At 36.8% G+C, this 12358-nt stretch overlaps 1 protein-coding gene across 3 annotated transcripts in view; it reads right to left on the bottom strand.

Annotated features, from left to right (window-relative positions):
* Positions 1-11958, bottom strand: part of TANGO2 (transport and golgi organization 2 homolog) — a 28168-nt gene extending 16210 nt beyond the window's left edge. For 2 of the 3 annotated variants that reach the window (XM_009948287.2, XM_086473969.1), the window contains exons 1-4: positions 11890-11958; positions 5407-5495; positions 3373-3492; positions 2274-2388 (exon numbers count right to left, since the gene is read on the bottom strand). In XM_009948287.2, the coding sequence (XP_009946589.2) occupies positions 2274-2388; positions 3373-3492; positions 5407-5495; positions 11890-11945 (380 nt within the window). In that variant the 5' untranslated portion in view covers positions 11946-11958. The remainder of the gene's footprint in view (positions 1-2273; positions 2389-3372; positions 3493-5406; positions 5496-11889) is intronic. The other variant, XM_086473968.1, reaches the window with a different exon arrangement.
* Between the last annotated feature and the right edge of the window lie 400 nt (positions 11959-12358).

Below are 12358 nucleotides of genomic sequence, written 5' to 3'. Positions count from 1 at the left end.
CAATATCATGTGCTCAGATACACCCGTCCCCAAAAGTGCTTCATTTACACTTTCAATTTGAGTTTCCTCTCCATTTCCCACCACTCTAACAGAGCCAAACATTATTCGTTACATAACAGAACATCATCTTAACAATAGTCTTCAATCTTTACTTTGAACAGTAACATGGCCCAACGAAATAGCATCAACTACAATAATGTTTTCTATTTACATAGAAAAGTAGCTTCCATTTATACCCTACCTTTCTCTCTACATTTCTCTCAGGAGTACTTCTAATTTTCTAAAATGACAAGTTTACATATCTTATAGAAATTGTTCTGCATCATTAGCTTGCAAAGAATTTCATTTCATCAGAGTATCCAAGGCTAAGGACACGTCAAAATGGAGAAGTTATTCAACACATACAGCTTTCGGAGTGATAACTCAGCAAGAATTATGACCTGCATCACCACAGAAAGACCATTCAATTGAGCATAAAATTCCCTATCAGCCTAGCGTGGACAAATAAACAAACAAAACCAACACACGAATGACTGCCTTAACAAATAATGTCAATCGAATCTAATGGCATTATTCTAGCAGCCATTATGACTACTCTATTTACCTAAATTAGAACAAAGAAACTTAAACTACTGCTTGCTAGGTAGGTCACACTTTGAGTATCATGTTTGCTTGAAAACATAGTAAGACTATTTCTTCTGTTATCTTTTCAGTTACAGATAACCTTCCAATTTATGAAAGCTAGCCAGGCAGCAACATGCAGCAGAGAGCACAAAAAGTCAAATCCTCTGACCATGGTAAAAAATAATTTAAGCAACAGAAAAATTCTGAGAAGTCTCTGCTGGGGTAACGAACGTTGTAAAGTAGAGAGTAAAAATAACAGAAAAGCAGCAAACCCTGTAATTGCCTAATCTGCTCCTGTATTAAACTTCTGGAAACATAACCTATACTCTTATTTCTAAGCAGATACACCAAGCAGAAATACACTCCTGGTATCTTCACAGGTGGCACGCGTCTGCCTTTCTGTATTGATCCTTTTAGACTTCAATCACCTATATGAGTTTCTTTTCACTTTCCCACCCTATCATAACAATTAAAAAAATTAAAACTAACAGCCCAGCAGAACGTGAAATAAAGGAGCTTCTTAGAAAAAACCAAAACAAAATAAAGAACACAAAACCAAAACTCCACAAACCAAACCAATCCCAAAAAAACCCAACAAAGAAAACAAAAAAAGCCCCCAGACTGACAAAACGCAGGAAAGTGGGAGAGTAAGGAAGAAATGACTGGTAAGTCTGAACCACCAGCTGAAGGAGGTCTAATACAGAAAGTAAAAAAATGTAAACACAAGCCCAGTTAGTGATAGGGTGCTAGAATTTATTTTCAGTGAAAACAGGAAACACTATGACCTTCTGCTTTTAGGCTATGTAGTTTCCCAGAAGCATGCAGAAAAGCTGAGTGGGAGAAGGCCCTGCACCATCAGGTTGTCTAGTAAGATTAATGCTTCGGCAGAAAGTAGGCCAAAGCAGTAGCATGCTCTTGGCAATTTATACCTGCTTATGATCATGAAATATGCATCTAACCGAGAACTGATACATAGCCTGGAGATGTCTTAGCCCTGGATTTCCATTCTTTTGAATCAGGCATAACGCAAAGAAAAATCAGCATATATACATGTGTGCACACACATGCATGTGCAGTGGAAAGGACTATGACAACCACATTGACTATAATCAAGTACCCAATGCCCTTTCTTCAGCTGCAGAAACTTGAAGTTAACATTTGTTACGTGCTGATTTTTTTTTTTTTTTAATGTTTCAGCAAAGAGTAATGATATAGCCACTGTGACAGGAATAATAGCTTGAAAGCTTTCAGCTGTTCTAATTCTGCCACAGCATGCCACCTCTCAGAGACAAAAAAAAAAAGAAAAAAAAAAAAAGAGAAATTATAGAGCCAAGGTTTCATTTTCTCCAAAACATAAGCCACATAGCCTTCAGGGTAAAGATTGACTATGGCCTTGCAAGAAGTTTTGTGGGAAGCAGTGATCAGAATACAAGGTAGCCCTCCAGCGTTTGAAAGATGAAAAAATAACAAAGGAAATAATGACTAGAGTAACATTAGGACCTTACATGTTATTCAGCAAAAAAGAAGAGTTCTAGCTTTAGTTTGTGACAGGCTTCTGTACTGTTACACTTCTGTGCTAAGAAGTATATTTACATCACTTCTGTTATCTTTCTCCCTTTGACATTTGAACTGACGCTTTGTAGACTTACTTCAAGTCAGCTGCTAATAAATTAAATCCATTGTAAAGATGTCCTTCTACTGAAACTTTCTTCAAGTAAGAGTAGCTGTCCAGATCTGCAGTCAAGAAGTTTGTTACAAGAGCACCTAAGAAAGAGAAGTACATAGAGCAACTTGTATGTGTGAACTCACTATTCTGACAGGCTTGGTAAAATAAACGGTAAGACACAAGATTCCTGTTACCAACAGGGTACAACAGTGGGTGAATAAACCCTACCAACAAACAAACCAAAACATAAACCACCAACCAGCCTCTAAAATGCATCATGTTCACATTAAGAGCTTGACTCTTCTCTGAAGAATTCGGTCAAAAACTCCTGGTCAAAATTTCTACAGAATCCGTATTTACAAACACCGGATGTGCCTTTCCTCTCCTCCCACCTTGCCTAACTCTTTCTTGTCTTGCATCATTTCCCTGATATATGAAATGAAATACAAATGACATGGTTCATTTCTTTCTCTGTATAACATGTTTTGCCATGGCAATGTATTCCCAATGCAGTCCCATACGACAGTTACAAACAGACCTATTTTTACTTAAAAAAAAAACAAAAACCCACAGACACGCTCTTTCAGATGAAGTTTTCTTCCTATTACATCTGCTCCTGTGATTTATCCATGTGTAGGGGAAAAGAGACTACAATAATCTTTTAGGCTAGCCTTAAGTTGCACTGTTTCCTTTGCTTAGATGTTTGAAGAAGAACATACGCATTTAAAAAAGTCTACTGTAATCTAAATCTAGCTCAATGCTTGTCTAGTAGTTCTGACTGCTCATTAGAACTACTTTCAAGAGAAGACAGTTGGTGCTTCATTTCTTGTCTGAATGTAGCTTCAGGCTCAAGGCACTCCATCTTGTAATTTTGCCTGCTTGATTAGAATATCATTATCCAAGCCAAGTGCCCCACAGGTACTCAAACTCATCAGTTCACAAGTTCTGTTTGCAGAACATAACAGTTTTGTTTGTCCATAACGTGGTGTAAAAAAATTAATACTGTAAATCATCACTATTTTACTGGGACACCAGGGCTCGTTCGTCCACTTTCTTCATTTTCTATTTCTACTCCTTCATACCTCTTCCTTTTGCATTTTTATCAATCTTTGGCTGCATATAGTTTGTCAGGGCTGCCATCTTGCCTTTTTTACTAATTCCCAGCCACGTTCCACCTTCTTTTCCTTCCTCCATATCCAGACCTAATGGAATAAGTAAGAGTTAGGCTATTACATTCATTTTAAAAAAATCCCAATCTTAAATCAGAATTTCTTAATGCAAATCCCGAGGCTTGATCAGGCTGGATAAAATGCAGCAGGTACAAGACTCTCTTTCTGGACAAGTGAGGTAAGCTCACTTAAATTACCTACCCTCCAGTCCTGCACTATCAAGTATTTTCCAAGCTACTGCAATAATAGATGAGAGTTACTGAGAAAATTAAATGTAAAAGCAAAATTATAAGCTTTGTATATATGCTAAAACACACACAAAACTAAGTAGACTCAGAATGCTTGTTAACTCAAAAAGCAAATCTCAGAAGATTAATCTTATTCGCAAGTTTAAATTTGCAAGCAACTAGAAAAATTTAGAGTAAGCTTAGTAACAAGATAAAAATTTTGGACTCTGGTAACAGTCATTTACATCGAGGAGGGGGATCCACAGAAGTGAAGCCCACAACCAAACCTCTTGAAAGACAGTATAAGTCAAAAAACCCCAATCGCTACCTATTTGTAATGAGCTCATGTTAACTGGCAAGCATTTAATGGAAAAACAAGAACAGTTCAATATAACATGTATACTGTTAGAAAACTTTTAATTATGAATCATCATGTCATAAGATAACTTTCATTAGAAGATCAAAAGAACAGGTTTTGGATCCTTATTCAGAAACTCCTTTCTTTCTTCAGTATCCAAAACTTCAATATCTAGTTTAGCCATACAACATCTTTACACTATACTTTTACCACTGTTCTCTACCTTAACTGAAAGGCACACAAAAGAAAAACATACAGCTTTGTTGACCAATGCCCAGTGATTAACATATAGCAATTCCTGTTTTCCAAAATTGCTATGAGTGCAAAATATTTTTTTCATTTTTAAACCACACAAAGAATAAATCAGATTTATTTTGGTTCAACTTGCTGCATTCATTTCAGTGTTATTAACTCAAAGGCATATATTCATGGGATTTCCACAGATACACCCCCTGGATGGAGAATATACCAGTTTCTTATGCAAAACACAGACAGAGCTGACAAGGGTATAAAAGACAAAATTTCAGGGCCCTTCAGCTTTCAGGATAGGTTTTCATTTGTTTTAAACTGCTATATAGCACAGAAAGTATCACCCAGAATGTCTGGCACAAAACAGAAACGTCATCCAGAAGCAAGGGAGTTGTAGTGCAATGGGAGTAATTTATCCTCACAGGCCTCCCTGCCAATGACAACAACACACAGCATCAAAGAGTATTTGCATTTAAACAATGCTTTGTCTTCCACAGCTTTATTTCTGTTTCTGAGAAAAGGCAGAAGTATTGATTATACTTTAAAATGGCTACAGAGAGACTCCTTAACAAAGGGGAACCAGACAGCCGAGCAATTGTACTATCAGTTTAGCAAAATGTAGACACTAAAAGACACTAGAAAGCTAATGAACTGATGGATCAGTAACTAAAATTATCGTGTAGCCTACAAATTATTAACTGGTAAGAAATGAGAAAGTTTTCATTTTCTTGAGGCTTGATTTAATGATTTTAAGTCACTATTACAGACAATGAGTCTGCAGAATAACTAATTCCACTTATTTTAAGGAGTATTGCAGTGTATCTGACAAAGCTAAAGTAATCATTTGTGATGGACAAATTATTCTGATATATTTCCACTGCACTGCTCAGGCTGAAATCAGTTAAAGAACATAAAACTGGGAAAAAAACCCACAAGACACTAGAACACATAAGATAGTAATAGCACAACTCATCTTTCAAACTTATGACATATTTTCCCCAGAAGTAGAGAAGCGTGTTTCTCATTAGAAATGCACCACCCCAATAACAAAAAAATACAGGCTATATTACTTTACAAATTATATGAAAACCACTCAAAACAAGACATACATACCACTAAGAATCTCATTGCTGCTGTCCCAAAAATCTGCTGATTTGGATGGTCTATGGTAAAATTCATCTCTATTAGCTGCTAGAATAAGCCTGTAGAATACAAGAGGAAAAAGATACTGTCACTTACAAATAGGAACTTCACAGTACACACAGGAATAGAATCCAATTCTTGCCACAGCATTAGCTCATTTTCGACATGAAACCATCCTTTGTCCTCCCATCTCACCTTTACCACTCAGTGTAAAGGTCAAATGACATCTGACAGCAGCCTTCTCTCTCATTGTCTTGAGACATTCAGCAAGTCTATCTTGTGTGTGAATGAAGCAGCTATTATTTTCAAAGAATAATACTTACAACGCAGGAGATTGCTTTCATGATCTTAATTCAATCTTAAAATTCCTCAGCATGTGAAGTTACAGTTTAATTAAAGAAAATTTAAAGGTAACCCACAGATTTATAGGTAACTTAGCAAAAAATCTGAAGCATGACAGTTTGTTTTTAATGAATCATGACTTAGGATGATGTAGTTACAGTATTTTTTAATCCAACTTTGACACCTAAAGCTCTATTTATGTGATTCAAAGATACAAGTCAGATGCTTTTGTCTGTAAATACCCAGACCAGAGACAAATTTGTGAGTCTCAAAGGTCCAACCCCACTGAAATACATTTGAAGAAACAGCAGCATGCTCAAGAAGGCAGAGAAGTAAAGGCAAAAGGCATGGGTAACAATCTAGAGGTATTTTGGTGTGGCTTTTCCCCTTTCTTTTTTGTTGGGGGTGGGGGGTGGGGTGTGTTTGTGTGTGTAGTTGCTTGCATAATCTGAGTTCTACCAGAACAGTAGGACAAAATAGTTGAATCGTTAATGAGAGTCAGCCCCTGCAGCAAAGAAAACAGAAGCAGCCCTGGAGGCTACACAATCAGGTGGAAGAAGTTATGAAAAATATCATGCAATTGAAAAATGTTTCCAGATGAAATCCATTATTTATATTTAGAAATAAACACATCACTCCATAAGACCAAGTGCTGTCCTGATAAAAAGCATGCTGCAGCTCTTCACATGCCATCTAAAATTTAATAATTTTAGAAAACATGTACTTTTTACTTTGATAGTTATCTCTGTACTTTGCTAATTATCATAAATGGCACCTGCATACTTGAAAGACCAAGTTCAACATGATATTCAAGAAGCGGACATACAAGATCAGACAGGTCTTCCTCAAAAGTTACAGGCTTGGCAGCAATACAGATCAGTCAAATTGAATGATAACACCAGTTCAAGCCAGTGAGGCTGTGAATGTAAAGCAGGTGAGATTTAGAGAGTCAGTACAGCCAGACAGCTTCAGAGGAATTTAGAACAGTCTCCATTCTTGGCCTTTGGAAAGCAAAAACTGTTTCTCTGTCCATTTCATATAGCAGAAGTTATTAAAACAAAGCAACTTGTACAGATCATACAAATACCTTACTGAACTGCATGCTACAGTCATCTCATTAGCAGTGTTAATACTGGAGTACTAGAAAGAAAAGTCTTGACTAATCTGACTATGCACATCCATCTTTTGAAAAAGTGAGAAAGTTAGCATTTTCTGTTATCCAAAACCAATGGAAGATGACATCAGAAACTAAATTTAATGATTTATTGCAATATCAAAAAGATGCAGGGTATCTACGAACAAAAGCTTGAGTTAGAATTGTTACTGGGATTTTCTGCTGAGAATCGGCATTCAGACGCTGCCATTTTCAAACTTGCAGATGAGCTTTCATTTGATGCTGCTCTTCCATCAATCTTTTCTCAGTCATTATTTTGGAATTTAAAAAAGAAAAAAAAAGAGTGGTTTTCACTGGTAGAACATCCTCACCTGAAGAGCAGTTAATAGGTTTGGCTGATCCAAGCAAAGGGCAAAAGACAACTGTAACCTGAGGCAAGCCATATGCTGGAACCTCAGGGCCACAGGTGACTGCAGCCGCACTTGTATGCAGCTCCTCCACACCATGCTGTAATCCAACAGCTAGAGCTTCCGAAGTCCTGCTCATTATTAGCCATGACATGACTTGCCTTTATTTCAGCTGCAAGATTGTAAGCATCCCCCATTCTCTCCAGCTATGTTGCTGTAATTTTAATGAAATGCCATCTTTCACAAACCCGCAGATTTTTCTTAACCAGTTTCCTATAACCTCAGTAGCTTTTTCACTGTCAGGTCCTCCTACCAGTCACATGTCAATTACATTTACACAGCAGAAGCCAAGTTTGCTATCGTAAACCGAAGTTTGACCACGCAATTTTCATTTTAGTTTTTAAGCCACAACACACAAGAATCAATTCCAATGAAATCTCATTACTGAGCATTCAAATACACTGGTATTTTCAGTAGGTTTCTAGACTTCCCTGCAAATTCATCTCTTCATTAACACAATGTTTTAAAACATGATCACGAGACACCAGTTGCACATTAGAAATACTACAGATAAAGAATTACAATCAAAGAAACCGAAAAAGACTAAACACTTCAATGACATCCTTTCTGTAAGGAAGATGCTTAGTATTTTGCCCAACTGAGATAGCATCTCTTGGACAGCACAGTGTATACATACATTTTTATTTTTCCCATGCCAAATAATAATATCATTCCTTTCAGACTTATGTTACTTCTCCTCTTCTAGTTGATTCTAGTCTTCGATCTATAGGCTTGCAGCTGGTTTACCAAATTTCTGTCATCTTGCTTGAATACCCTCCATTTATAGCACGCATCCTCCTTTTACAGATTTTTATTTAAATAAACATCTCTACTGTTAAAAAATAGTTTGGCTGAACTCCATTTCTCATTTCCTGAAGCTCCAATTATATTTCGCCTTCAATAATGCTTGACATGAAACCATGGTTTGTTTATAGTATTTAAACACTAAAAATAAGCAAAGTCTTTCTGGTGTGATTGAATATTCCCCATCTCAAGCCTAATACAGACTCCTAAATTTAGCACTAGGCTAGTATACAAGATCACTATAATCAAAACATCTTCATTTTGTCTTTTATGAAACATAATCACACTGAAAAGGAGCGGTATTAAGTGACCCTCACCTTCTAATAAATTGCAAAAAGCCTATTCAGCTATTTTTATAGCTGAAATAATTCAGATGTATTAGGATTTACATATTAAGATATATTTTAAGTTGAGGCATAGATGAAAACATGAGAAATCATTCCATTAAAGCAATTTCCTACAATGTAATTCAGTTCCATAAAAAAGACTCTAATTATAGCTTTGAAGCTTGAAACATGTATTTATTTGTGAGATGCGCACAGTATAGTTCAGAAAGATGTAAAGGCAGCATATTACCTTTGACAATAATAATGGACTACAGTAAAGTGTTTGTTACACCACACTAAACTTTACTACAAATAGGCCTGTAGAGATAACAGAGGAAAAAGGGTAAAACAGCAAGTTGCAAGGGTACAGGAAGACAGATTCACTAGTGTATCACAAGGGTGAACTGTAAGCTTTTTGCTTAACTAGGTGCTCATGAAAATTGGCCAATGTACCGCTCTAGAAACCAAAGTATACCTGGATGGAAGATTCTCCTAAGTGTTATGGAGAACATGTTTTAGTTTGAGAAAGTTTATCGGCTACAAGAAAATGGCCAATGATATGCAGCTTATCTTTTCAACTTTTAATGCCTATTTTAGACTCTTTTTAGTTAGAGATGCAAAGTAAAGGACGGTAAGAAAAGTGATTGTAGATACCTGTTTTAATGTGGACAGACAACTTAGTACGTCTGCAGGTACAGGAATCCCCTTTTGGTTGGGAAAACTGTTCCCCCACTGTGAAATAAACAGAGCTATAGCATAGTGTAACACACACACGTTGTCAGGAAAAATTACGCTTACAAGAGACTAGTATAGAGACTATATAGCCTTGGTCTAATGGCTATAATATTGTTCAGAGAATTAAGAGCACTGGGTACTGTTCACAACCAATAAGCAGACCTATGTTCTTCAAAAGGCTGAGGCAAAGGTGAAAACCCCTTAGGAACAACTTTAAAAACTTCAATGTTCTTCTGAAGAAAAACAAAGATTTTTTTTATGGTGTGTGTAAAGGGAAAAAAAAAAAAAGAGACTAAAGTTATGTATCTGACACTAAAATCTGACACCAAGAATACTATAGCCTGGCACTTATCATCAAAACAGATGGCTCAGAGTAATTTATCTCAGAGGTATAGAGCAAGACACTGCTTAACAAAAGGTACTGAGAAAGTTAAACACAATTACATATTCCCGAATTTGGGACAAAACATCTCAAAAGTGTTTTCCTATTTTGACACTGGTAACAAGTTAGTTTCTGCTATAAATCAATAATTTCAATCTTGATGCAATTTTTTATAGCAAGCAAACTCCTGTAGGTTTTACTTTTAAATATTGATTGTGGCAGAAAGTTCACTTGGCAAGCAACTACAGTTTATATCCAAAGGATTTTCCCAAGAGGCATCAAATTGATGAATCTGTCTTTTGCTAACTAGCAACACAAAGAAAGTCAGACCAAATAAATGGATATATTAATTCAGCACAGTCACATCTTAAACAAAAACCCTTTTAAGGCAGATACCAGACGCAGAGAGGAGTGCGCTCTACGGACAATTGAAGTTTTGGTTCTCATTTCCTTTCTTTCTATAGAATGGCATCTGCTTCTCAATACAAAAGGGCAGAAAGGTAAGTCAATGAAAGGCACAATGAGCGGACTGACTAACAGCTTCTGGATACCAATACTTGTACCACAAAGCAATACGTAACCTACGCAGTACACATAAATATGGAAAGAAATAGAAATCTACAGTCTTCTTAGTGGCCTGAAGTGCTATCTTTCTATTACGTACTGAATGTACTGAAAGATCCTGATGCTGGAGATGAACTTTTAAAATTAAGGGCTGTAACAAGACAGAAAATTATTACAGGAAGTTTAATGTTTGGGAAACTGACTGTATGACATCAACACAACCAGTAAAACTCACCTAGAAGCATGAATGCTTATTTCGTCTTAAGCTTTTAGCTGAACTTTACATACATGTGACTTAATTTATTACCTAAAATTTTAATTGCAAGCAGATTTGGGGGATGAGGAAGGCTAGGACACTTACTAAAACTTTCTTGTTCTCCAGTTCACAGCAGTACTTATTTTACATTGATACAGGAGTATAATCAGTTTAAAAGCAGTAAGATTTGATTTCTAGCATTTTCTGAAATCGTAAGAACTTAATTTTAAGACAAGCAGCAACTGCAGATCTTTAGGTTCACCTTGTCCCAAAAGCAAACTGATAGACATAAATAACTGTGAGGATACCTTGATTTCATCTATCCGTATTTTAAAAAGCAACTGCACCTATTCACAAACTAGCCAGTTCCATCAAAAACACAGTGGGAGAGCAAGCAGTGGTAGCCATGATCTAACATGGAATAGACTAGTGAACTACGCAATGAACAAGAAGGTACTGTCCTTGGGAGGAAACAGGACAACTTGGCAATTCAAAGTTAACCATAAGCTACATAAACAGGATTTTGGATTCATAGCACACTGCTTGCTTGGCTTACAAGACTGGACCAGCACATATTAACAGAGGAGAAATTTCAGCCTGGAAAAGAGAAGGCTCTGGGGAGACCTCCTAATGGCCTTCCAGTACCTAAAGGGGGCCTCCAGGGAAGGTTGGGAGGGACTCTTGATCAGGGACTGTAATGATAGGACGAGGGGTAATGGCTGCAAACTGAAAGAGGGGAGATTTAGATTAGGTATTAGGAAGAAGTTCCTCACTACAGGGATGGTGAGACACTGGCACAGGTTGCCCAGAGAAACTGTGGCTGCCCCCTCCCTGGGAGTGTTCAAAGCCAGGTTAGACGGGGCTTGGGGCAACCTGGTCTAGTGGAAGGTGTCCCTGCCCATGGCAGGGGGGGTTGGACTAGATGATCTTCAAGGTCCCTTCCAACCCAAACCATTCTATGAAATTAATACACAGAGCGGTTAATGACAGCAATACTCCTCTCTACTGTCTGCCTATTACTTTCCAGGCTAAATTGAAATTGTTGGTTTCAAACTGAAAGCCCTAAACTTATCTACCCTACTGAAAGAAGGGTACAGCTACAGCTGTGATGCCCTAAACCAAACACAATTCCTCTTAGTTTAAACAATAAAGTAGATGGCAGGACTTTCAAACTCTGGATTACAGTATTTAAAGGATTTATCCTACACTGCATGATAGATCACCAGCAAAAGGTCCATGATTACAAAGCCCAAGTCTTCCGACCTAGTCTAAAAACAAAGGGTTCTCAAAAGGTTACAGTAAGTACTCCAACAGGGAAAGTAATGAAGTTAAACATTACGAAAGCATAATCAAATACATAAGACATGCAATACAAATTGAGTTTGTAATTCATTCATCAGCTGCTAAAAGAAATTGTATAAAAAAATTATAAACAAGTCTGTTTTAAATAGAACCACGTTTACCTGTATGCATTTTTTGAAACTGGTCGTGGGTCAAATTTGAATAAAAGGATGCACATTGAAGAACTGATGTTCAAATCTTACTTCTTCCACAAAGGCTCAGTGCAAGGTCATTCTGTAATTGCCTACAAAGCAAATAAAGGTTATCTATTATACTGCAAATTATAGAGAGATAACCTTGCCTCTATGCTCAAGTTTAAATATTGCAATGTTCTCACTAACAGCTCACAACAAAAATAAATAAATAAAATAGAACTTCCAGAATAGATTTGTTTCAATGAATGGTTTACTACCAAAATTCTTATGGCAGTTGTTTCAAAATTATTCTTGGTTAATTCAGGTTTTTAGGAAAGAAACAACAATCAGTAAAATACTGACAAAAGCCTAGAGTGCTAGCAATATACGAGAGAAAGACTATTATGTAATTCTCTGCTCATTAACAATGAAGTACCACTACTTCCCCCCACACCTC

This window comes from Leptosomus discolor, chromosome 16, assembly GCF_034619465.1.
Source record: "Leptosomus discolor isolate bLepDis1 chromosome 16, bLepDis1.hap2, whole genome shotgun sequence".
NCBI classification, from domain to species: Eukaryota; Metazoa; Chordata; class Aves; order Leptosomiformes; family Leptosomidae; genus Leptosomus; species Leptosomus discolor.
This window is presented reverse-complemented; position numbering and strand designations above follow the sequence as displayed.